General features: G+C 39.4%; 1 protein-coding gene across 1 annotated transcript in view; it reads left to right on the top strand.

Moving 5' to 3' along the window:
* Nucleotides 1-26,439, top strand: part of NELL2 (neural EGFL like 2) — a 134,566-nt gene that overhangs the window by 3,827 nt on the left and 104,300 nt on the right. Inside the window, exon 3 of the mRNA XM_036400325.2 lies at nt 14,855-15,005. Within this exon, the coding sequence (XP_036256218.1) occupies nt 14,855-15,005 (151 nt within the window). The remainder of the gene's footprint in view (nt 1-14,854; nt 15,006-26,439) is intronic.

Genomic DNA, 26,439 nt, shown 5'->3' with positions numbered 1-26,439 from the left:
AAAAAGGGCTTTTGGAGAAATACACATTGTCATTCTTATAGTTCTTTTTTGTAAGGATACCGCATTAATGCGATTTGAGGAGATAGGTGAAGATGAAAGTCCAATGTAGCTACTTTCCTATGTAAATATGGAAATCATATTGCTTCAAGAGGACTTATTGCATATGTAACTGCAGGGGAGTTTGAAGAAGCAGACAAAACCACAACAACAGAGGCTGAAGGATGAGGAAGGTTTTGCATGACTGACTGAAGTCTGTGCTAGGAGATACAACATGAAGCTCATGCAAGGTCCCAGTAAAGCCAGATATTTCAACTGGCAGTAGGAAATGGTGTTCTGAGATGTGACACTCTAAAGAGAGGCTGCAAGAGTAACTTGCTCTCTGGCATTTCACTAGACAATAACATTTTGTCACCCTCCCTTTAAATTCTGTATTATATATATTTTATAGATAGAGTATTTCAGTAGTCATTCTGGGTCTCTCTTGTCGAGAGCAGATACTGTTCATCAGACTGTCTTTGTCCAAAGAGAGTGTGTGTGTGTGTGTAGTAATGGAGACACCTTCCAACTGCCTCCAGCACCAGTGGAGAGGGGTGGAAGGTACACTGTAAATCAAGGGATGAGAGGCAACACAAATGAAAGCCAGGTGATGTGTGAGGACAGTATATGCCCATCAAAGGGTGTATATTCTCTTCAAAGGGAAGGCTAAAAGGTGGACAGAAGAGTGCAGTCAGATGGCTACAAACACAGAGACATGCATTTAAGTAAAAGATAAAAAGGATGTGTCAGTCATGAAAATGTGAGAGATTATGTATCTGAATGCAGAATTTGGAATTTATTCAGAGGAGGGGCAATTTTAGAGGCAAAATATGCTATATTCTGATGGGGATCAAGATGTGCTATGAAACACCAGAAAATAATTTAATCTGTCAGTGGGATGAATGAAAGGACTCGGCAGTACTGTTGTTTGAATTGGTGCTGGCTGGCACAAAATGCTGGCAGAAAAGAAAAGCACCCCTAAACCAGGCTTCTTGGTATAAGTGATGTGTTATCTGTTGTTGTATGAGTGGATCGTTAGTGTGTTATTTTAAAATACTAGCAAGAAAATATTACTCTATCTTATAACCCTTTGGAAAGTTCACTCTGTTTTGTCTCATGATGTCATCTCTGGACACTTACTAAATAAGGAAGCTAAAAAAAGCCTTAAAAGCAGAGATGAGTAAACTTTGTCACAGAAATAGGATTTACATTGCCTGTGCACTTTACAACGCACACTGCTTTTTCCTTGCCACCTGTCATTGAAACTGTGGGCAGACGCTTTCTCCAGGTTCCAGCTGAGCCTGCTGAAAATATTTCTGTTCCCAGCTGCTCATCACTGCCCAGAAGCTAGAGGTTACTGTCCCCACAACTCCTCCAAAGCAAGAGATTATCCGAGTGTTCCCATGTCTGCTGATGGCAAAATCAGCCAGCTTCAGGAGCAAACCTGGCTGACTGCAGTGACATGGATTACAGTCCTGTAAAATCCCCTTCCTCCAGCTGTATCCATCTCCCAAAGGAGTGGTAACAGACAGCTGGGAATGAGGATGTTAATGTTGCCAACTGTCTTAGCTGACTGCAGAGTGAATACTTACTGCAGCTTTTTTTTGTCTTGCATGCAAACTGTTTTCACTCAGAAGCACTGAATCCTCAAAATGTGGGACCTCCATCACAGAGATCATCTGTAGATAACAGAAATTTTAATCAAAGTTTAATTTCAGTAGGCACTGGCATGTTTTTTGATGTTAGAAATGCCTCGTGTAAGCAATTGCTCTGTGACAATGTGGTAGCCAGAAAGGTTTTGGTGTATCTGGAATAACAGCATAAGCTTTCCCTTTGCTGCCTTTCACTTCTGGAACTTTAGAAAGTCGCCTCTGCACCTGTGCAAACAGTAACCATTGTGGTAGGGCACTGCCAGGACTGTGATTAATGCTGCTGGGGAGCCAGGCTGGGTGCCGAGGGAGAGCAGGAGAGCCCTGAAAAGCTGGGCTGCCTTTGCTGGTCAAGCTGCTCCTCTGAGACATACCCTTGCTCCAGAAGAACTCAACCTCTTCTGGGCAGGAGGAGCAGTTGTAGCAAGAGGAGGTGTTTGCGAACTGTCTGCTGCTTGAGAACCCCGCCCATAAAAGGAGATAGCATGTGAGGGTCCTGCATCAATTTTCCATCCTAAGCCATGAGTTTTAATGCATGGAGAACTATGATGCACTTACCCCTACTGAATATTCATCAATATGCCCAGAACTGGAGACTGTGTTGCTTGCTAACTGGTTGTGCTGGTTTCTCTGTAAAATAAAGAGGAAAAAGTTATGGAAGAAAGACTTAAATATCTTGAGCTTCTGACTGATGCTTGTAATGGTACAGTAGAGGGTAGGGCTGAGAAATGGAAAGTGAACAGGAACCTGAAGTATTGCAGATACAGAAACTGAGAGAAGAAAAGCTTGTAATCTCTGAATGTAGTCATTAGTGCAGAATTGACACAAATAATGTTAAGGAATGGCATAAAACTTGGCCTGACCTGTGGCATTTGGTGATTGCATCTGTTTTATGCTGAAAGTTTCTAATAAATATTGTTTTTGAGAGTGTGTATTCGGCATTACTATCACAGAAGTATAAGTGTTAAGCAACAAAGTTGTTTTATGTTCAGCTCTAAACATTGTCATTATTCATCCCAAGGAAAGTTGTTTTACACAAAGTGTTATTTTGTTGTCCTTTTTTTTTGTTTAGTTTTCTTTTGGTTTTCTGCAGTGGGCTTTTTCTGGGGAGGGCGAGGTAATAATCTCAGAGATTAAATATTCCATTTAAATTCTTTAGGGTTGGTTTTTTTGTTGTTGTTTGTTGCTTGTGGGCTTTTTTTGTTGTTTTGTTGGGGTTTTGTTTGATTTGTTTTGGTTTTTTTTCCCTGTTTTTTTTTCTACTCCCGCCTCTTTCCATGTGTCTCGATACAGGCTCTTGTCACCTTTCTGTCTGTTAAATTCCAGCATGACTTTGGTGGCTTTGCCTGGGCTTGGTATGACAGCTAACATCTCCAGTCTCTGATACTTCAGCCTTTGGAGTGAATTAATACCTGCATTTATTTATCAGCAGGGTGTGACTCAATTTAAAGCAATGTTGTGTTTTACTGTGTTCTTGTGGACTTGAGCCTGTGCTTTTCACAGCAAAGTTGTATCTGATACCTGCAATAAATTGAAGTCCCTGGGGGTCTGTTTTCTACTGGGATGATGATGAATCTCTAAAATTTTTTTTAATGAGTGTCTGGTTTTTCAAGTTAATGCAAATAACCATGTATTGTTTATATATTCAGTATTGCCCCAAACGATTTATACTGACTAAGGGGAAACAGAATTGCATTTGCTTCTTCGTGCCTTTACAATGAGGCCTCTTCTAGAATATTGCAAGTACAAAATCCTTGTTGGGGCTTGTATTATCTCAGGGCTCCAGCTGGCATTTTGTTGGAAAGCTGAAGATGAGTATTATGTACAGCTCTAAGGCACGTATGGAAGGGGAATACATTACAATGGTGTCCATGTCGGGATGTGGGGCAGAGCCCTGGTTGGTGCTGTGAGAAGGGACCTGATGGTTGGAGGAGTGGGGTTAAAGAGCCTCTCTCCATGTTGATATCCCTGTGAAGGGCAGGCAGGTGCAGATGGCTGCTCACCTGGCAGCCTCTCTGGGCAGTGGTGTTTGCTGAAGTTAAAAGATGTGATGTTGACAGCAGGACAGCTTCTGTCCTGTGTGCCACAGAGAACCCAGCACATGTGCTCTGAGAGAGAGGACAGTGGCCCTTCTAGGTAGCTGTCAAGTGCATCTTTCCATATTGCTGGGGGAGGAATGCATTAGCAAGAGGAAGTGATGGGGGAAATGAGGTCTTGCTACCCTTATATAATTACTTTTGCTGTGGCATAGTTCTGTAGTCACAAAGTGTGCCTGAGACTTGCTAGGTTAATTTTTTTTTTTTTTTTATGGTTTCTTCCCCCACTGCAGCATGGCTCATTCTTCAGTCAGATGCCACAAAGGATAGCAGCATTTCCTACACATCCCTTCTAGATCAATCACAGTGTGTATTTTCCCTCTGCTTTTTGCTTATAAGATGTGGGAAATAGGTTTTCTACTCTCCCCTCCTCCCCAGCTTATGTTCTTCTAGTCTGTATCCTCCAGGGTATACAGGTGCTACCTTGGAAAAATGGCTCCAGGTATGGTTAACTTCACTGCTTCCACTGAGTCTTAAGGGATGTACAGCACTGAGTTCATAAGTTATTTAAAACCATTGGTAAGGGCTAGAAATTTTATATAGCTGTCACAGAAAACTGTAATTTGTAGTGACTCTTCCCTGTATTTCGTCCCATTTGGTTTTGTGCCAAGGTGCAGATCCACTGAGCAGCTGTATTCTCCTACCTGTGCTACTAATGCGCAGCTGAATAAGGGGTGAAAAAGGATTTTTCACTGTTGGATTCTTTTTTACTGTCCATCTGTTTTTGCCTAAACTCCTCTATATTTTGTCTCAATGTTTAAGACATGCAATTTTTTTCCATCTTGGCATTGTCCAAATCATTTCCTCTCAGGATAATATGAGGAGAAATATAAGAAAGGGTACTTTGGTTTTTAAATTTTTTTTGCCTGGACATTTTTTCCACAATAAACACCTACTATGAATGCTCACTTAGATATTTCAGATTGAAAAAATTTTCTGTAGCCATTTTCAACATGGAAGAATTCCACAGCAAAAAATTCTGATTTGTTAATGTTTTATTTGCTTTTGGTTTTTTGGTGCTTGCTTTGATTTTGATTTTGGGAGGTGTGTGTGATGCTGATGACTTCAGAGAGACACACAAACTTAGAACTAACTGACTTTTAGCTTGAGTCATCTCATGAGTGGCTGCTCACAGTTCTGGGCTCTTGCAAGGTGCTAAAGCAATGGGCATGGTTTAAAAGAGCCAGCAGACTGAAAGAGACTTCCAAAGACACAATGTTCAAAAGGCTTTTAGCAGATTAACATATTTGCTGCAGCACCAAAATTGCTATGATAGACTGTAATGTTTCCGAGGGAGCCATTACAATCAATATTGCTAGCGATCCATAACTGAGAACTCTTTTAGTGGAATTTGAGTGGCTATTTCCTTCTCTGAAAACATGGAGTATAATAACAAAAAGACCTCCAGTTGTAGAGTTAGAGCAATGTTTATACTCTGTTAGAGCAATGTTTATACAATTTCCCCAGCATAAATGCTTATTTAAGTATAATTAGATGGTAGTTACGTCCATAGTGTTTATTCTAAAAGCAAAGATGACATGCACCAGCCTTGACTCTGTCTGGATATCCATCAGTCTTTAGATACAGCTGTGAAATGATCCAGAAGGGTTCCAAAGGATATTTTCTAGTTTTGAGGTCAATAATCTGTGTTTTAATAGCTCCCTAAGCATGCATTTGCATATTGTGCCCCAGCTGTTCCAAAGACAGTCTTAAGATTTTCTGTAACATTAATATGCCTTGAACTTGAAATAGTCCCTAGATTTGCTCAGCTCTCATTCAAGGAAGAGGGTTGACTTGAGGAAAACCTTGTGTACCCTGTTCAGTGTTGCTCTTATTAGGAATCCTTGCACACATCATTAGCATAAGGAAAGCATATGGGAGTAAGAGATCTGGGAGGTTGAATTTTGTAAAAAATTGCGTCTGGGTTATTGCATTCACTCTGGGTTTCTGCATTTCAGAAAAATATCAATGAATTGCAGGGACTGAAGAGAAAAACAGCAAACCCGATTATACAATAGCAAAAGGTCTGGCTTAGTAAGAAAGCTTTTGAAAGAACTTGAGCATGTACAGCTTGTCCAAGAAATGACAAAAGTGTTGTATGATAAGTGTCTAGTATTAGAAGATTCTTAGTGGTTTAAAATGAAGGAATTATTTAGTATTCAAAGAGCTAGAGGTAAGAGTAATGTAATGGTACTACAAATGGAGAGGATTTAAGATAAAAGAAGACTTTCACAGTGAACTAGTTTAGATTGTGGAATAGCTGCTGAAAAGAAGTGGTGGAAATCTCTATACTTTTGATGTTTTTAGAAGATAGCCTGAAATAAAATATCTAGGAAGATTAGCTATGCTGTAGTTATTGTACATAGTTGTCAGGTAATAGGCTAAGAACTGAGTGGATGACCCTTCAAGTCTTTCTGTACTCTGGAGAGTGGGAGTGTTGGTGAAATTGATCAGGATAGGGGGAGTTTTTCAAAGACACAAAGTAGCATCAAACACTTAGTACACAATTATCAAACCAGCGCCTTTGTATTCTCCCGAAACTTGTTCTGTGGTGCACTTACATATATTTTGATGATGCTGGGCTAAAGTAAGCCTACAACAGCAAATTAGAGCCTGGATGCATTTTTTAATTTTAACTCATCCGAGCTTATACATTGAGCATGAGTTTAAGCCTGTAGCTGATTCAGGGCTAGTGAGCACATTCGCGGAAGAATGGACTCTGTTAATACCTGGTTTAAATAAGAACTCTGAAAAACCTGAACTCTGGTCTTTCCCAGCTTTCTTGAAATGTCTGGTAAAGGTTGACTCGAACCTTCCATATATTTTCTACCTGTCTGCCCTGCTTACAGCTGAGTTGTGTGTATGGTATTCCTTGGTATCTCTCCTCTTTGATGTTCTCAATTCAAAATCTTTTTCTTTCCTTTTTCTGGCATCAAAATAGATATCCTTTGAGTAGAGATTTTTCCAAGCATGCCAGTATGGTTGGTGGCATTGGTGTCCTACCTCTACCCTCAGGTGTGGTCTCTCTGCCACTTCCTGTTTCTGCTAGTGCTTGAATTCTGTTTACAGTTCAGTACAGTTCAGCCTTCTCCCCCCATCTGCTGCTGTTTGCTCAGTCTGCTGCTGGAGACCTGTGGCTAACAACAGAGGTGTTGGATGTGTTCAGATACATTTTTTTCACTGGTGGCCTCCCTCCCCCTGCCCTGCTTGCTCTATTTTTGCTGTTAGGATACAGGTTTAAGTTTTCTGGTGCTTTTTATCTGTGTTAGTGGCTGTTGGCCATTCTCTTGTGTCAGAAGTTAATCTTTCATGCAGACTGCATGGTTGTGGTGGTCATCTACAAAATGATCTCATATTAATGCTTTCTTAAGCTCACCATTGTGTTGTGTGAAAAGAAATCAGCACTTAAATTCTTAAAAGATAGAGTTTTTGTTAGCTGAAGGCAGTTAACCGTAATGTGGGCAAAAAACAGTTATACCCTAGAAAGCCAGGGATGAAGAAAAATTAGGATGAGAGATCCAAATCACTAACAAGAGGGAGAAACAGGTTCTTCATGAAGAAAAAAGGTAAACCTTCTAGGTCATCCACAAATGATTACAGTTGGGCTGGGTGATCTCAAGAGGCCCTTTCCAGCCTAAATGAATCTATGAAATGCTGGCGTGAGGAGTTAGGTCCTCAGGAACAGCATACTTGCCACAATAAAAGGAGGTTTTGAGAGAACATGACTGAGCAGAGAGCATGAGTAAGTCCAACTGACTTGCACTGTGAGAACCAAGTGAGGGGGAGACATGGTGTGTTGCTGAGAGGGGATTGGATTGCCTACACCAAGCATGATCCTAATTCAGAGGTGCTGTGGTGGGTGCTGATCTCATACACTCTGCCATTGTATGATAGTTCACCACTGGAATAGGATATATTTGCAAATTTGAGCTGCATCATAGCTTCAGAGAGAAGGGTAGGGCATGTGATGCAGCTTGATCTACAACTAGCATAATCTGCTTGCATGATTTATTATTGCCATTAAATTTGTACTTTATTGTTGTTAATTCATTGGGCTTTGTTTACCTTTGGTAGCATGCCTTTCATTTGGAAAAGGCTGACAACACTATCTCCTTCTCCTCCTCCTGTCCTCCCCTTTTGCTGTGAATTGAATAGCTGTTAAAATCCTGGCCATGTTATACAATGAAAATAAAATCAGTCTTGTAGCAGTTCTCATGTGTGTCATGCCCTTATTATAGTACTAGTAAGGCTGGAAGATGATGCATTGTTTTTCTTCTGCTCTTCAACGTCCCAGTGTTAACAGCATTTCTTGGTGTGATCCTTTTGTTTGTTGTTAGGTCACTTTGACACAAAGTGCTCACGTGACAGTATGCAACCAAGCATAACTAGGTGCATATGCCACAGATGGCAGCTGCAAGGAAAACAAGGCAGGCTTGATTTTCTCCACAGGTTTCAAGGTGTTCTCAAAGCAGCTTCTAGAAAGCTGTTTTGTGCCTAAAGGGAGTTCATGTTTATATACACATGTATATTTATAAAGCTATAGTAGCTGTAACCTTTTAAATATAGCTGGAATCTCCATCAAAATGAAGAAACAAAAGAAATCCCACTCTGTGCTACATCGGTGTCCTTGTTCAAACATAGTAGGTTTTATAGTGGTATTGGCTGTGCAAAACCTAAACAACATAGTTCTAAGTAGCAGTATGTGATTCTACCTATGAGGGAGCAGGTACAAAACATCTTCAAAACTTAAAAGGGGTTTAAGAATAGTGTTGAAGTATAGGCCAGGAAAAACTGGTAATCAAAAAAGCTATTGCAACTTAAAATCGATAACCTGTAACCTATAAATCACCAGAAAGCATTACAATGAAAAATACATGGTGCAGAGCATCCTGTGCAGCACACATTTTAATTTCCTAGGAGTGGAATTTCAGTAACAAGAACAGAAGTCTTTTATCTTCATTATTTTGCTGTCTTGTCATAGGTCCCCAATGAGTAGCACCTTCTCTCCTGGTGATAGTATCTTGCATGATGACAGTTGCTGGGAAAGAGATAGTATTTCTGGGGTACAAGGAGCAGAAGTTTTCTGTATCATGTATGCCTTGAAAAATTCCTTGATAGTACTTTTCTATGTGTGCTGCTTCCTGTGTGTTGATCTATACATTTCTAAAATTCCTTTCAGAAGTGTTCAGGAGAGCACATTCTCATTTCTGTGGCAGTTTGATAGGAATTGTTTATTAACAATCCAGTGTGGCAGGATCTGTATTGCTTGTTAGCAAATCAGCTGTTTCAGCCTCCTGTGCTGAGAATACAGACTTCTAATCTGCAGTCCTATTTGTTCAAAGTTCTGGTTTGCCTGCAATTAGATTTTTTATCCTGTCATTTGCAAAAGGTTTGAAAAACTGTCAGAAATATGTTATTGCAGATACAGTCACTAGAACCTGTTCTATAACTATTTATCTTTTATTTACTTTTTGCCTGCTGAGTCCAAAAGTCATGAAATCCTTGTTCATGGACCTGACATTTTTGGAAGAGCATGCCTGACTTTTTGTGGTGCAGCTGGGCTGTTTTACATTACAGGAAATTATTCCCACTTGTAATCCTGGTATAAATTCCCTCTTTGCTGAAGGGATAACAGCTCAAGGAAAGATGAAAGATGTCTAAGTGTCTTAGCATTGTGCAGGTTAAGACTAAGATAGAGAGCCATGGTACTGAATCCATTGCAGAACGATTTGGTCCCATCTGACTTGCCTTGCTTTCTAGAAGCAGCTGGTTGGTATATCAGCTCAGAGGCTTAACCCAGCCACTAGTATAATCACCCCCAGACTTGTTTTGTATCATCTCTTGCAGAATGCTTCTAGGCAGATTTCAGTGGTAATATTGTCAGTTCACAGGGAATATGTATTATATTATGGCTGTCGTCTTCCACGGACAGTCATGGATTTGCAAAGTCTATCCTAGTTGTCCTGATTCAAGCTCAGTTGTCCAGGCTCTCAGTACCTTTCCCTCCTCTTGTCCCACAGTGGATTTGTTCTCAGCTGTGCCAAAATGACTTTAAACATCAAAGTACGTAGCATATAGGTTAGCCAGAGTTTTGTCCAGGTGTGATATGATTACTGTTTTGAAGGACATAAGTATGAACATCCAATGTAATTGGGGGAAAAATGTTTTCAGAAACAGGTCTTCTGGTCTTTAGTGTCAGCCCACTGTGACTTGTGGGACTTCGCATATGGTTTGAGCTGGAGGAAAGCCCTTGCTGGATGACACACCAAAGCTGTAGCTGACATTCAGAACAGAGGAAGCTACAAAGCAAAGGCAGTTGGAACCTCCCCAAATGCTGCAAGAACAAACTGTGACATTTTCCCCCTTGTTTTTATTTGATTTAATGATTTGGCTTCAAGTCAGTTTTTGTTTCGATTGTTTCGTCTCGGCTGAAGAGCATTTTGCCCTCTTCCTTTTCTCCTTCTCACCTACTGCATTTCTATCTGCATGTGTCCTTGCTGAAGCATTTCTTTAGTGGATATAAGAAGGCAGAAATGCCACACCATGGGGGTGTCAAAACTACAAGGGCAGTTTGTGGGCTATGTCCCTAAACAGTCTGTGGGGTACCCCATACCTCCTGATCATGCCACTTGGGAAAGTAATTACTAGAGTCCTTGGGAAAGTAATTACTAGAGTCCTTGTTCCTGGCATTTGTGAGTGTTTGTTCTGGGGAGATCAGGTTGGATTCAGTTTATGGGGGGCACTTGAGTGCATAGAGGTCTGGATGTACCTGGCTGTATCCTGATGTACGTTTTGATTGTAGTCCTAGAGTTCACCCAGGTTTGGGAGCTGGGCAGTGCTCCTGGCCCTGTAGTGTAGGCACACCCTTTGGGAATGGCCCCAGTGGGAGTCTTACAGGGTTAGTGTTTACCCTGTATCTTGTAGTCTTTTAAACTTCAGTTGAAACTGCAACACCTTCCCCCAGACTCTTGGAGAGCTCCTTGCTACAGCCTTGGAGAATCCAACTCAGGTTCGTGTAGGTTGGAAAACTACAGCTGCTTTTTTTGCTGTTCTCTCTAAAACAACTGGGAATCTTTGAGAAGGGAACAGAAAAATTTATAGGTAAAGTAGTTCAAAATGTTTTATGAGCTGATCTTATAGCAGTTTAAATAGCAAAACAACCAGCCTTTCTACTGAAGAATTTAATGCATATCACATCTAGCAAGGCTTTGGTCTAATAAAGGTTGTTTTACTTCTTTATATCTTCATTTTTCATTAGAGGAATGCAACTCCTGAATTTGAATGCACTGTGCTCCCCTTAAAATCCTGCTGTACTGTCAGCCTCGTGAAGATTTTGCTATTGAATTGGCTTTGAATGCTGCCCGGTTGACTGGGTGCAGCCTAGTTTATATTTGTTATCTAAATAAAAGAACCATATAAAGTAAACAGTTGCCCTTTGAAGGCTGTGTGAAATCCCTAGTTGCAAAAATATTAACCAAAAATTTGAATATGGGAACGTGACAGGATGTGAATATATGCTTGCTGACACTCATCCCTCCTAGTGTAGGAAATTGAAACAAAATTGAGCCAATTATATTTTTCAGCCTCATTTTAGCCTTCAGCCCTCCTTCTTCTCACAAGCCACTAGAATTTAATTTCGATAGTTCAGCAGAGCTACAGTCAGATGCAGAATTGATTTATAGATGCTGCTATTAGAAGCTGATTATGTGCACATAAAGCAAACTGTGAGCTCAATTAGTTAGAATGCCTCCTTCAAAGACTATTCTGCCAGAATTAGTTTTATAATTCAGTTCATACTGTATGTGTACTTTCAGATGCTCTTCAAAAATTTGAGAGCACACTCTTTACTCGGAAAAGGTACTCATTCCATTTAATAACTGTTTTCTTTTATTGTGGTCTGGAAATGAATGATGGTTGTCAATGGCTTGTGGTTTAGTATGATTTAGTATCTTGCTGGTGCTGTGTATGGAAATTTTCCTGCTTACTGCCCATAACTTGTTGGTGGCTACTTCCAGCACCTTTTTTTTTTTTTTTTTGGTTTGTTTTGTTTTTTTGTTTGTTGTGAGGAGGAGGCATGGCTGGATCAGTTAAGACTGGATCAGTTGCCTGTAATAGTTCCTCATAAGTTTTTTATGAATGCAGTTGTCACCACAGGGAAGATGAGAGCATGACTGCAGAGGCTAAAACTGCTTCTTTGTCCACTACCTGTTTGGACTGGTGGAAGTCCTTTGGACTTGTGGAGCAAGTCCTGGTGAAAGGTACTTGCTGTCTTTGGTAAAGTGCAGTAATGATTATCTCATGAGCATGACTGAAATGACACTGCCTGCTCTTGACACCTCCAGGAGACGCTGGTGTGATGTTGGTATTTGCTGCAGAGCTCTGATAGCAGATTGTCTCTGAGGGGGAAATGTATCCTAATAGCGGGGGCTTTTGGGAGCACAGGCAGCCGCTAAGCTTGTCTTCTGAAGAGCTGAGTTCCTGCAGGTCTTATGGTCAGTGGTTTTCCTCACTGGGCTTTCAGGCTGCTTTGCAATGTTAACTCTTAAAGGATCTAGCCTGAGCAAGGAGTGAGACATGCTTTGAGTTTGGATTTTTTGTTTCTTTAATTGTCACTTTCATGTTTCTGTAAGTTAAAGATGGAGTGATGACACTATGGATTTGTGAATTGCTGTGGTCAAACTAAACACACGCAATATTCTAGGAAAATAAACCCAAAATATACATATTGTGGTTAGAGACAAATTTCTTGTTCAAACTAATAATTCTCTCCTTATTTTTGCACTCTTAAGTTGAAAAAAAATATGCCTCTTTGTGTATTAGAAATGTTTGCAGTATGAGGTTTTCATGTAACTATTGAGAAACTGCAAATTATTGACTGAGATATACCAGTTTGATTTTTCCAAGCTATTATGGAAGAAGCCCAGTTCCAGTGAAGTATTTTTGTTGGGTCTTAAACTGATTACTAGGAGACAAATATCAAGAAGAAGCCTGAAGCAATATTTATTGAGCACAGCTGGTGATCTATCAAGCACCTACTGCTAGTGTTCAAAGGCAATTGGAAGGAGGGATTTGCACTCTTGTGTTAGTGTGAAAAGAATGGATCTGACAGATCAAGGACCTTTCAGTCATCTTGCTTTTAAGAAATCCACCTGGTGCCTGCCCTGAGCAAAGAATGTTGTGCTTCATAAGAGTAGTAATAATTCAAAAGGCTGTGTAGCTTTTTTGAGCAGCAAGTATAATCTGACCTATTTGCAATACCAAAACTGAATGGCCATGTGTTTTGGCAATATAAGACTCCAAGCATTTAGTGTGATGGTAACCTTAGTATTTAGGCTGCCAGCATGATGCAATCAGGTCTTGCTGCTGTTGTCTGTATACGAGAAGGTTGTCTGAGGTCACAATGGATGATTATAGGGTACCCAGATAAGGTTTTATAGAATAAAGGATGGAAAATTCTCATCCGCTGTAGTGATCAGGTAATGATTCAGGGTGACATGAAGATACCTCATAAATTATTCCTGCCTTGTGGGTGTTGTGGCAGCTCTGTGTTTCCCCTGCCTCTCACACAGCAATGAGACTGAGGTGGTTCTGGAGACATCCATGTGATGGTGAGGGTTTGTTTCTTTGCTAGAGCCCAGGCCAGCTGTAGTGCAGTGTTTGCATCCCAATAGCTCCAGTTAGAATAAAAGGGCCTGTGGGATCGGGGATAGTTATAAATCTATGGACTGGCCTTCTTTAAGGGTAGGGGTGTTAAGCATATATTTTTTCATCAGTTGCTTATGAGACTATCATAGGAATTTGGTAGAAATTAACTTCTTCCTTTTTTCTTTCTTTTCGGTTCCCCTTTGTGTAAAACAAATGAAATTCGACTGGGTGTGACACTGTTCAGGAGCTTGGTTAGGACTTCACAGTTGCACAGGTTGTTGCGTTTCCTGAACAGATATTTAAATATTCCTGATCCATAAACCACAATAAACTGTTTCTGTTAATGGAGACCAGCATCTTCATAGGTCCAGCTTAAAGAGTAAAACTGTTTTAAGAATAGTGTAAGCTGGAAGTGGTGTACTTGAGAGCCCAGCTCCAGTGCTGCTGAAAGAAAATCACCAGTTCTGTTGCTGTCCACTCTTGACAGCTGTTCCTGAGTTAGTGTCCCAAGTAGACCAGAGTGGTCAAATTGCTGTGACAAGAAGCTTGTGGACTGATTTAGTTCTTACACAGTTGATTACACATGCTAATGAATTGATTTTGTGCATTAAAAATGTATATTAATTTTTTTTCTGGTATAATGTATTCTGGAGATTGGGAATTATTTTTCTAGCATTTGACATCTTATTTGTAAATTATCTCTCTAGAGGTTTTAAGCTTGGGCCTTTTTTATTTTCTATGCATGTTATGTGCAAATTCAGCAGAAATATTGCATCAGTCTAGGCTTTGTGTGGGTTTTTAAAAGTTTTTGTTAGAGTAGTGGCACATGTATACAATAAATGTTCATGACATCCTGTGCAAGAAGCAGCAGGAAAATACTACCCAAATGGAGTATAGAGCAATTAATTAGTGATAAAATATTTTGAAATTTGGTGAATTTTTAAACTATTACTTAAAGCTGAGTAAATTGTTTGTTGTTTTTTAAATTAGTTTATTTATTTATGTATTTATGCTATTAGGCATAACATCTTTTAGAAGTCATTAAAAAGTTGATCAGGTCACATGTCAGGGTTTAGGCTCATGCCTGGTGTTGTCACTGTGCTTCACTGCTAGTGAGCTCAAACTTTGGATGGGATATTAAAGGTACCATCTGGCCACCCCTGAAGAAAGTAAGGGTTATGACCCTGGATCAAAACAAAATACCACCCCTCCCCAGAACAGAACAGGTGTCCTAGAAAATGTGCTCTCTTTCCTTTAAATGGCTTCCACTGTATGCAAAACTAATGTTTTAAATACTTTGATCCCTGCTTTTGCCTGTTCAATTGTGCTTCTCAGAAACAGCCTGTTATATTGTAGGCTATTTGAATGAGAATGTAAAGTAAAGTAAGATTTTATACTGAGTGTTTTTTCCTCTCATGTTTATTTTAGGTACTTCAAGAAATGTGAAGGCATCTCCAGAAACAGCTGAAATCTTTTTTCAGAAGTTAAGAAATAAATGTGAATTCACAATCCTGGTGACCTTAAAACAAGCCCATTTGAATTCAGGGGTTATTCTCTCTATTCACCATTTAGATCACAGGTAAGTACTGATACCTGTCTGCTGGCTAATGCAACTATATGAATTCATGCATAAAAAATTGAACATAAATTAGAACAAAATTTTTGTGTAGCAGATAACTTGTAACTATTTATAGTGCTTGGATAGGTACATTGTGCAAACTTGTCAAAAGTCACAGGGGAAGGTCGGGAGGGGTTTTTCTTTACATGTCTCTTACCACCAAGGGCATGGAAAGCTAGTTCTCCATTGTTGTTCATAACCACAAAGAGCTGATTCTCAGCTGGTGTAAAACTGTCACTATGTATGTCACTATACCTACACTGACTGACAAAGCCTGGCCCTGTAAGTCCACCTCTTCATTGTTTTTGACAATGCAAGCAGTCCTTAAAAAAGAAAAAAAATCCTCCAGTTATGGGTTTCCATCTTCCCATGAATGGCAAAGCACTTTACTCAAAATGTTGTCAACCTTAAAAAACTAAAGTGAATGACACATAGGATTTAAGGATTATCCTTTCAATAGAATCAAGACTGCTAGAGAAATAAGATACTTTTTATATATATGCTTGAGTAATAGCTATTAAAGATAACTGCCCTATCATTCTCTGACAGAATAAAAAGGAGTTTTCAAATGCGCACTTTCTAAACAGTCATTAGCACAAGAAACAGGTGAGCTCTGCTTTTAGGTTCCTAGTTATTTTTATTTTCTTGTGTATAATCCCATAATTCTTTCTTGACAGTGTCACTACAAAATAACAACAACAAAAAAGACATGTTCAAGCACAGCAAAATGTGTGTTTCTTTTACATAAGGGTACAAGTTTTCATTAGGAAGCATGGTGACAATTATTTTGTGCTGGAAGATGCTCCAGTCAATTTCTGCAGAAGAGGCCTCATCTTCTGCAATTTAGCTGTTTGTAAAAAAACAAACAAAAAGACCAACCAAAACACAAACCACAAAACAAACAAGAAGAAGGACAACACTCCCAAGGATCATTATGCCAAGTTTATAACAGGATTTTCATACTTGTAAAGGAGTAGTTAAATGTCTCATGGATGGCATTAGATGTGCCCTTAGGCTTTTAATAAACACATTCAGGTCTCTTCTGTGCTAGGGTTGTATGGAGAGTTGTGTGTGTGCCAGAGTAGTGTTTGTTCAGTTTCACTGTGCTGAAATGAGGGCTGACCTAGGTGTGGGTAGTACTGCAACCAGACAAGCACCTTGTGTAGTTTCTTTTATGGTTTTAATGTTCTTTTATGATGAATGACAATAAAGACAAGAGAAGGTAGTTGTTAAAAGGAAGCATTTGGATGGCTTATATTCAATAGCTGCTTCTTCAGTGCTGGATCTCCACCTCTGACCTTGCCCACCTCTGACCAGGGACTTCGCTATAACAGCTCTTTTAGTTCTTAACTTTTTGTGAAGTCTCTGTCACAGCAGTTATTGTAGTTAGTGGGAAAAGTAGTAATGCCAGACCTGACTGGCACTAGCTTTGCACTAGCCTCAGCCTTTTATAACACTGATGTGAAAACAAGTTGCACTAGCATTGAACTGCTGCCTTGCAGTTCAGTTTACAGAGGTCAGTACTAGCTCTGACATTTCTGCAGTGAGGAGCTGAATGAGGGTGAGGAAGGCTGAAGGTGGCAGTAAGTGAATGATGTAATTAGTTATCACACAAGTACCTTTTCATGTGCTTTATTTTGCAGAGCTTGCATGGCAGCTGTTGGTTCTAGGGTAAAACCATTTCTACGGTACAAGAAAATAAAAATGTCTAAGAAGTGGGAAAAGGTGCATATATTAATACTTTGTCTTTTTGAAAATAAGTCAGAGTAAAAACTCATCCTCTCTTTGCATGGATCTAGGGATGTTGGTGCAATTATGTGAATTTACATTGAGGGCATTTCCTGAATTGTAGGGGTTTTTTAAATGTGTAATTTTGTTTATAAACTTAAAATCGTTTATGTGATTCAGAGTTGACTGAGTTGAGTGATTCAGTCTGTGTTGTCTAGTTTTATGAAGTTTTTATTTTTGTTCCTTTTTGCTGGCTCCCTTTTGAGAATCATCAAAGATGAATACTTCCACTGAGACATGGTCATGCAGCTATTTAAGGCTTTGTGTCTTAAGAAGTTAACAGGGCTGGTCTCACAGTTTCCCTTCTAATGTCATGTGTTGACTGCTGTCCTTGGGCTTTCAGAGAGATACAGAAGTTCTCCATGTAAATCTCAGGCTTGGGCATTTGCTGAGGCTGGGCTGTTGCTGTCATCACAAAAATATACTCCTGAAATGTTCTGCTGAAAATATAGTAACCTTTTCATACTCACTTAAATGCTTTGTTCTTTTCCTAATTAAGTATCAAAGCTGACTTCCCCTCTTACAATGATAATGCATTTCTATAGTATTTAATGTATTAAAATATTTTAAAATTAGTCTTAAAGTGAAAGAATCTGAAACAATACCTGTAACTGTCCTTTCCTAACTTGCCCATACATTTCCACAGACATTGGATTTTCCCCACTGATTAGAGCAGCCAAGGAGTTCAGGCAGTGGTAGTTTTGGGCACAGTGTGGAGGTGATAATTTCAGAAAAAATTCTTGTGGTGTCAGGGAATTCAAATTACACATCAGTAATAGTTCAGATGAATTTCAAGCAGCTGAACACATCTTTTATATATGGCAGATTTATATGACATATGCCTGAAAGATAGAAGTTATAAATGTCTTCTTGGCTTCAGGGCTTTACCTTGACCAGAGAGAGTGCCCTGCCTAAAATGTGTTGTACTTCATGGTAGCAAGGTAAATATTTTCAATTGTGTTAATGAAGGGATACCTAAAATCTGAGTAGAATCACTGTTAAACATTGATTGCTCTGTATTTCATCTTTCAGTTAAGGCTGTGTTATCCTCCTCAGTTCTGAATTTGTCTCACCTTCTTCTTGATGGAAGAACCAGCAGAGAGATTGTTTTACTCTGTGGTGGAGTTGTAATATATGTTTGGTCTTGCTATTCCGTCATATATTTTCATTTAATCATCAACAGTGGAGCTGATGATAATAAAGCTTTTTCCTCCTTTTGTGGTTAGATGGCTTTATGTAACTAATCTTGCATTCATATCTCTTGAGATACTTCATATTAAGCCCTTAAAGGATGAAGCTGCTGGGTTGTAGTTTAAAGATTCTTTCCTTTGGTTACTGCTTTTTATATCCTGCAACAGAGATCTGAAATCAATAGTATGTTATGGACAGGCATTTCCTACACTTAATTTGTATCTCTACTAATTTATTCAATTTCTGCCTTCCTTAGCATTTGTTTTCACAGCAGTTGGTGTCTTGTGATTATCTGCAGTCAAATGGGCTGTACTGTACAACCGTTTCAAACCTCTTTCAGTATGTAGGAGGAACTTATCTGTGACATTTTCTCTCGTACTGATTTATGCTACAAGGAGATAAGTTGCCAGAGGTGAATTCCCGATGCATGAATTTTGTTCTCTCATTTGACCATTGTATTAAAATAGAGGTGGAACTGTACGTTCCCTGCTTTTGATGTATGAGTGTCAGTATTTCTGGACTGCAGTGTGAAGTGTCCTCTCTGACACCACAAAATCTGCTGCAAAACTCTTACACTGAGAAAAGCTTTCAGTATTTACCGCTTAAGCCAATATTCGCCACTTAAGCCAATAACTGCAGAGCAGATGTTAGGTAATATGGGATTAATTTTCAAACATTAAAGCTGTATATGGCTGTTCCCTGTGCCAAAAGAGGCAGTAGCTTATTTCTGCTTTTAGAACACTCCATGATGTTCTTTGTTGGAAGAGAGAAGGTAGTGTTCTGTATTTTGTTTATTTGGTATTAAATCTTAGTTTCTGTTTCTTGCTGGTCTGATAATAATTATGAACACACTGGAATTTATTTGTAACAGCTTTTGAATTCCTGTAGTGATTTTAAACTTCTCTGGTGTCAGTCTTCTATTCTTTTGATGCAGTTTGCATGTTTCATCAAAGGTGCCAAAAAAAGGTATTTTCATTCATTCATTCATTCATTCATTCATTCATTCATTCATTCATTCATTCACTGCTTTTCCAGTGCGTGAGAAGATTCTGTGGGACAAAGGATTCTCTCTATAGACACTGACAGCTTGACCAGGCTCTTTATCCCAAAAGAAAAAAGTTCCTCGTTTGCGTTGGTTTGGGAGATTTAACTTCTATCCTTGAGCATGGTGTTAGATGGAAATATTTGTAAAGCAGCTATTTTGTGTTACACTCTGTTTAATGCCTTCGTGGTGTTAGGGATGATGTGTTTCTTTGAGTGTTGGCTACAAAGATTATCATAAAATTGGTTGATGCCATGTCACTCTTGCTTGGATATGGGGTTTTTTGCTTCAGTTTAGCTTATACTCTTGACCAAAGAAAAAGAAAAATAATTGGCAGTAGGATGTAAGTTTCTGTAGTTCATGCACCTAACTGTTCCATAACTTTTTGTTAAATCAAGTGAGGCCAGCCTGTCCAGTGCCAGCTAATCCAGGGTGAATAGCCTGAGAACATCTTACAGAATGCTTATATGCATTTGGAACCTTTTGAATTGAGATTAGTGACAGGCCTTCTTGAATAAGAGACAGAAGATTTGTTTCTTCCTGTGATGTTGAAAACTGGCACTGAAATAGCTGAAATGTGAGTTTTGACAGATTTTGTTTTTCTTCCTATGTTGTTTATAAGGCTTTCTATGAGCAAACAAATAACGGAGAAATCTGTATTCTTTTGGGGTCGGAAGTAGAAACAGTTATGTTGAAACTGCCTTTTTCTTTTACTAATACATCTACTAGAAAGTTCTTTATTGTATTTACAGTCCTCTTGCTCTCCTTGGAGAAAATTTGTCAAGAAAAGGGAATGAGAGTCATGGTTTATGCCATTTGTTTTTACAGTGATTGAGTTGAGAAAGTTCTTCCCTTGTTGATTTTTAGTAGAAGAGGAAGCTTCAGGCAGGCAAGAGTCATATTCCTGGGAATGTGAATATATATTAGTGAGAACAAAATGGAATATATATTATATATTGATAAATGAAACTAGTGAGAGAAATGAGAGGAATGAGAGCAATTGCTCAAAGACATGAAATAGTGTTTCAGAATTATTTCTTAAATTTGGGAATTTGATTTCATATGCATGGCCCAAATAGGAACGGCAAGGGCAGTGTGCTGTAATATTGGGGTTGAATTTTTCCAAGACCAAGCCCACACCTTTTGCAAGAACAGCTTTCCTTGGAGTGCTTTGAAAAGCTTGGTGAGACCTCAGTTCTTGCTTCTGGCTCCTTCTGAGCTCCCATAAGGGTTGTGGAAAGGCCAGCTGGGAGCCTTGCCTTGTCATCAGCAGTAGCATTGGATGGGCTGGAGGATCTTGCTTTTGTGATGGCCATGGGCTCTTGGATCATAGCACTAAACCCAGCAGAAGCTATGAACACTGCAGTGGGGGTAAGGCAAGATTTTGCCTCCCTGATTTGGTTGACCTCAAAATGTGGGAGGTAAGCAAAGAGGTCTCTCAGGTGAGAGGCAGGGTCTTGACTTCAAAGGCTTCCAGACCACAGCAGTCCCAATGAAATCAGATGAGGGGCTGCAAGGAGTTGATAAGAACAATATCTTACTGACACACATTTTTTTCCCTGCCTGCTTTATTAGTTTGAATCAGGCACAGACACTGAGTGGCGCAGTTTTGGAAAGGATTTGAACAGCCTCACGTGTTTGTTTCCTAACTTCCACTTCCACATCAGGGTACTGCAATCTCACTTCTAGCTGCTACCTTGTGCTTCTTTCTGTGTGGAGAGAAGCTGTGCAGCAGTAGCTTGTGCAGGTGCATGTGTGTGGATGATGCCTCTCTGCCCTGCTGTTATCTCTTGCCTGGCCGTTCTCTCCCATGAGCATCCCAACAGGGAGGGTGTTCCTCCATGCACGTCCCAGTGCTGGCTCCATCACCTGAGCACATCATGCATGCACCTTCCTCCTCCACAGCTGTTCTCCATATCTGTCCAGTACAAGGAGCAGTGCTGTGCTGGAACAAAGCTGAAGTGCATGAGTGTTTTTGTGGTGGAAGAAAATAAACAAGAGAGATGTAAATGCCAGAATGATCAGTTGGTGTCTGACTGGGGTGCTTCAGAGGCATTTTCCTCACAAGGTTAATTTCTGCTCTGCCTGGTTTGGAGCGGGAACTTGTATTTTTTTTTTTTTTTCCACCTTAGACAAGTGCCCTGAGGATTGACATTCTCCTTTTTTTTCTCTCCAGTTGATGCAGTGTTGATGCAGATTTGTTGGCAGTGCCTGCCAAGGGCTTGCTAGTAGACCAAACAGTGCCCAGGCTGGAGCAATGGCTTGCTGCTGTCCATTTTGCATAATTGTTAGCATCTTGTTGGCAAGCTTTTGTCTCCTGCAGTTAGTACCCTTGCACATGATGTCAGGGCAGTCTGTGAAGCAGCATTGGCCCAGGCCTGTTTCCACCAGTCAGTGTGGAAAAGCCCACCAGTTTCAGGGAAAAAGTGTGAGAGATCATCAAGATGGATATGAGTTGAAGTGGAGCACCAGTTTTATAATAGAAATTTGAGAGAATGGTTTTGCTGTTCTGCTGTTTATATAATCTGTGTCGATATGGATCTTCTAATTTTTGAGCTCTTGTCACTTGGGATTTCTGCTTTCATATAGGTAATAATCATGGCATTAAAGATATTTGAGAAAGTCTTCCAGAGAATCTTATATTTGCTCTCTCTTTCTCCCATTTTAGCAAGGATGACATCCTAGGCCCCACAAGTTTTGCTGTGAGAATGTTTATTTCTGTCAAAAGATTTGGTTTTAATGAATGGATCAATGTTTTTGAACAAAAATGCCCTAAATCAGAAAATGACAGTCCACCTTTAAAACTACATTCAGCAAAAGGAAGGGTGAGAAATGGAATTGGTGGCGTTCCTGCCCATTGTGCACTTGCACTAAGGGCTACAACTAATCCAGAAAAGCAAAGAAAAATTTTTAACTAATAATTCTCTGATAAAAATGCTAGTCTTCTCTTGTCTAGGTGGAGCTCTAGATGGAAAAGGATAAAACCAGTAAGATCAAGCAGTAATGTGAGTGAGAGGTGGGAACTAGATTCTTACAGGTAAAATGAAGCCACCAATTGACTTTTCATATAGCCATAGAATCATTTCGGTTGAAAAAATTATAATCTGTCTGGGGATATTTTGGTGCCATGTTGTTCTAGGGGATGCACTAAGCAATAAAAACTTGTACTTAGTGTTTCATAACACTTAGTGTTACTTCCAAATTAAGTGTTCTGAAAGATAGAAGAATAAAACTCACGCTCCTGACCACCCAGTCATGATACCACAGAAAATAACGAATAATGCATTACTGAATGTGGTAGTGCTGCATGAGTTGCTTTTATATCTTCATAATCTACTCCTAGCAGGATTGCTTGCTGCTATTGTGCAATGAGGCCTACTTTGTAGGATCTCCTTTTTCTTTTTTAATGTTTTATGTTAATAAACAACAAAAAAGGCACAACTTTGACAGCAAAAATTTTCAGATAAAGATTTTTTTTATAAGTAATGGAGATAAGGATTTTAATTTTTTTTCTTAAGTACATATTGCTCTTTAATTTTATTTATTTGCCTTTTTTTCAGTATAGGCCAAAGAGCCATGAAGAAATATTTTAGCATTATACCTATAAATGTGAGTAGGAAAAGTTAAGAAACCCCACCACCCTGTTATAAATTCATAAGCAGCAGACATGATATTTTGCCTTTAGCTTCTGAAGTACTTGTCTACATGGTGTAAATGCAAGTTGAAATTATTAGTTGTGTGGAGTAAGTGTGTGCATTTGTTGTATGAGAAAGGATGCCAAATGAACAAGTGAGCCATCCAAGACCTGGCGTTGCCAACACTGCCTGTTAGCTGGAATGGCCATAGCTCCCTTTTCTCAAAGACTGCTGCTGTGGGCACTGAGACCAGCTGGTGTTTCACCCCCTAAATCTCTAACTTTTTGCTGTACATCCTGACTTTTACTTCAGAGTCTCCCTTGTGCTCCTCTGTCACCTCGCAAAGAGTGGGTTGTGCCTAGGCTGGAGTGACCACATGCCCTGTGGATGGTCTTTAGAGCTCCACAGCTGAGCAGATCTGCTGAGTCCCAGCTCTTACCTAGAAGTTACAATAGATCAGTGCTGAGCAGCAGAGCAAGCATCACTGTTTTCTGTCTCAGATTCCTCCAGGGCATTCAAAACAAATTTCTTCCTCTTACAAAGACAGTCAGTACATTAGGGATCACTGGCTGGCTGGTTTCCAGGCAGAGCAGCTGATCTGATGCTGTGGCCTTGGCTGTTGCCTTTGCAGTGATTGTGCACACACAGAGTGATCTACAGAGATGTAGCAATCTTTTTTTCCAGGTTGGCATTTTCTTCTCTGCATGTTGAACATAGCAAAACATAAGCACATATAATCTCCCTGTGAAGTTAAATCCAAGTTTAACCCAAGGTGGGTGTGGTTGTTTGGGGGGACTTAAAATCAGGTAGGCTGGTATTGATTAAACAACCACAGAGATTACAGATTTTAGAAAGAGAGGTGCAGGTTCTGCTGTTGTGTTGGGTGTCTCATTGTGGTTTATTTTTCACTCCCAATAGTCATTTGCCTTCTGCAGCATAGAAGACCTTGGAGCTGTTGGGAGAAGCAACAGTGATGTTTAAAATGGGATATCTTTGGCTGCTGCTCTCACTGCAATGACTGGGCTGGGCTAGGCTGATGTGGACAAGGAGCTGGTGATTCAGCTGATGAGGTTCCCCTGAAGCTTTTCAGTAATGAGATTCTTGGCCAGGAGAAGACTGCAGTACAATGCAGTTACTCTTTCTTTTGGGAGCAAGTCCTTCAGGAGTTGAGAGCACCCTCCTTTTTCTCTCAAATGATGAGTAATCTGGACTGTACCGAGAAGTATAGAGTGGTTTTGTCACCAGACATGAATTTCTAAAATCCAGGTCTGTTTGTTAATGCTTATCATATTTTCTGAAAGATTCTTCCAAACCTTTGGAAACCATGTACCCAAGTGTTAGAGCCTCATGGATGGAACAAGAAGCCTCACTGTGGGCAGACTTTGCATTTTCACTCATATATGTTTGTCACTGCTGAGTCTTGTTCTATCTCCTGAAACTCATGAGGCTGAGACAGAACTGGGTAAGTCCAGGCAGTTAAACAAATGTAGAAAAGGGGAATAGCAAGCACAGCATTTTGTAAAAAAATTGAGTAGAAATGATTCACTTTCACGTCTGTATTTCAGCATCATGGCATTTGTTCAAGCTGAAAGCAGTATTGCTTTGGCTGTCATTTTACTTGCTTTTCTAATTGTGTTTTGCTGCTGCCTCTACAGATTATTAATAAACCATAAATGATTCTCCTAATAATTCTCCTAATGGCTGTTATTTTCTTTTTCATTTTGATGCATGTTTTCTCATTTCAAAGGTAGTTATATTTGTTAGTTTACCAAATGGAAGAACAAAAGATATTGTCTATGACTATCAAAACAGTGTGTTAATCACCATTAAAACAAAACCACAAGTGTCCACAGTTTCTGTGCAGCTTTGTGTAGGAAAATTTTCTTGCTTATTACAGCATCATTGATTGTCAGCATCCTCTCTCAGCAGTTCTTAATTCATGAAATTTATACAGCAATGTCTTCTTTCTATTGGAAAATCCATGGTTCATCTGCAGAGATTTCATTATCTTACATGCATAAGGGCAACACAAATGTTTGTTTTAGACTTTCTGTGGTGACTGTATGTCTAGTAGTGTAGTTTCTTCCCTGCCTGCATCTTTGTGTGCTGCCATCAGTTCTGCTATTGACTTGGAATGAAGGAGAGCTCTTAGTGCTACCAGCAGGTAATGAATGCTTCAACATATCCATGCCTTTTGTTTTCCATTTATTTTCTGCAGCTGGGTGGAGACACTTAAAAGTTGCTGGAGGAGTCAAATTCTCTAATGTTCCCCTTCTCTTTTGGGTTGAGAGTAACCTTATTTTTATCCTCGAAGCTTGAGTTATGAAGGAGGTTATTAAGTTGACTGATGTCCTGCCACTGTTGTGCAATTTTTCCAGCCAGGCCTTCAATTAGTTTCCACTTCTTGCCAATGCAAAAATTATTTTTGGGTGATGAGGAGGTAAATTGATTATAAAATTTATATCTGACTCTAGTTAACTGCTTTCTTAATACTGGGGAGGAAGAAGAAATTGTCCTTTGCTGGTTTTGCAAAAAACTAGTTGTTTTTGTGCTGTTGCTAGGTATGTTCCACTGTGGAACACCCTGAAGGAAGCAAGAATGTGCAGTAAGCCCAGCCTTCTCCTAGGATGATGATTGTACAGGATAGTTTTGATTTGGTCTCATTTTTACTCTTCAAAACCACAATCATTGTCTTTTTCTATTCCTTAATATAGATAGTCTGTTAAAGTAAATGGCACCACCCATGACATGCACTCAGCTTACAAGCCACTGCCATGTCTGATTGCAGATGTAGCCACAAAAATAGACAAAAATGAATTGTCCATTCTCTCAGTTGTTGTGTATCTTACCCCATCTGTTATTCTCCTTGCTCTTTAACTTTGGGTTGCAAATGATTGTTAGAGAATCTCTATTTCCGTTTCTCTTTCCTGTGTAAAAATAATTTTCTTGGGGAATTTTAAAATGAGAAACCTAGTACTTTAAAAAGACAAACAGTTAGTCAGGCTTTTTCCCAGAAGATGTCCGACATGTGAGACAGCCTGTCTAAGAACTGAGTTTGGTTGTGGAGTGCTTTTTAAATTGAACAGCTGGAATTTCACCATCAAAGCTTGTATTTGCAATCTGCTAGATGCATGTAGCACAGCTGCACTGCTGGCTTTTTGGTAAATATATATCCATATTTACATATATATGTGTATACATATATAGATGTGTATATATGTGTGTGTACACCCACCCTGCAAATACACATAATTTAACAAAGCAAATAAATACACATATATAAATTGTTCTGAGGAGTTAGCATTTCTTGATTTTATATATTTTCAGAGAAATTTTATTACAGAAAATGAAAGAAGATGTAACAGTTCATATAAAAGCCAACAAAGCAGTGTTCAGTCTCAGTCTTTTCTTCCCTTGGTAATTACTAATGATGTGGCTACTGCAGAACTTGGAGTTGTCTTTTGTGCATTCAGACCTTCAGAGTATTCCTATTGTGCTTTCATTGTATCAGGCAATTATTTATAATAGTGTAATTCAGATCATGTTATGGAAAATGGTTTTGTTAGAGGAAAACATATTTGGCTTGGAATTTTGTGTAGTTACATGAAAGTTTGAACCTGCTATTATTTGTAGCTGAGAAGTGAGATGCAGTGGAAATCTGAAAAGGGTCTACTTTTGCCTTTGTATCTGCATGTTTTTCTGCCTTTTTTTAAATAGTTCTTGCATGATGATGAGAAGA

This window comes from Molothrus ater, chromosome 5 (genome assembly GCF_012460135.2).
Source record: "Molothrus ater isolate BHLD 08-10-18 breed brown headed cowbird chromosome 5, BPBGC_Mater_1.1, whole genome shotgun sequence".
Taxonomy (NCBI): Eukaryota; Metazoa; Chordata; class Aves; order Passeriformes; family Icteridae; genus Molothrus; species Molothrus ater.
Note: the sequence above shows the minus strand (reverse complement) of the source record. Positions and strands in the feature narration are given on the sequence as shown.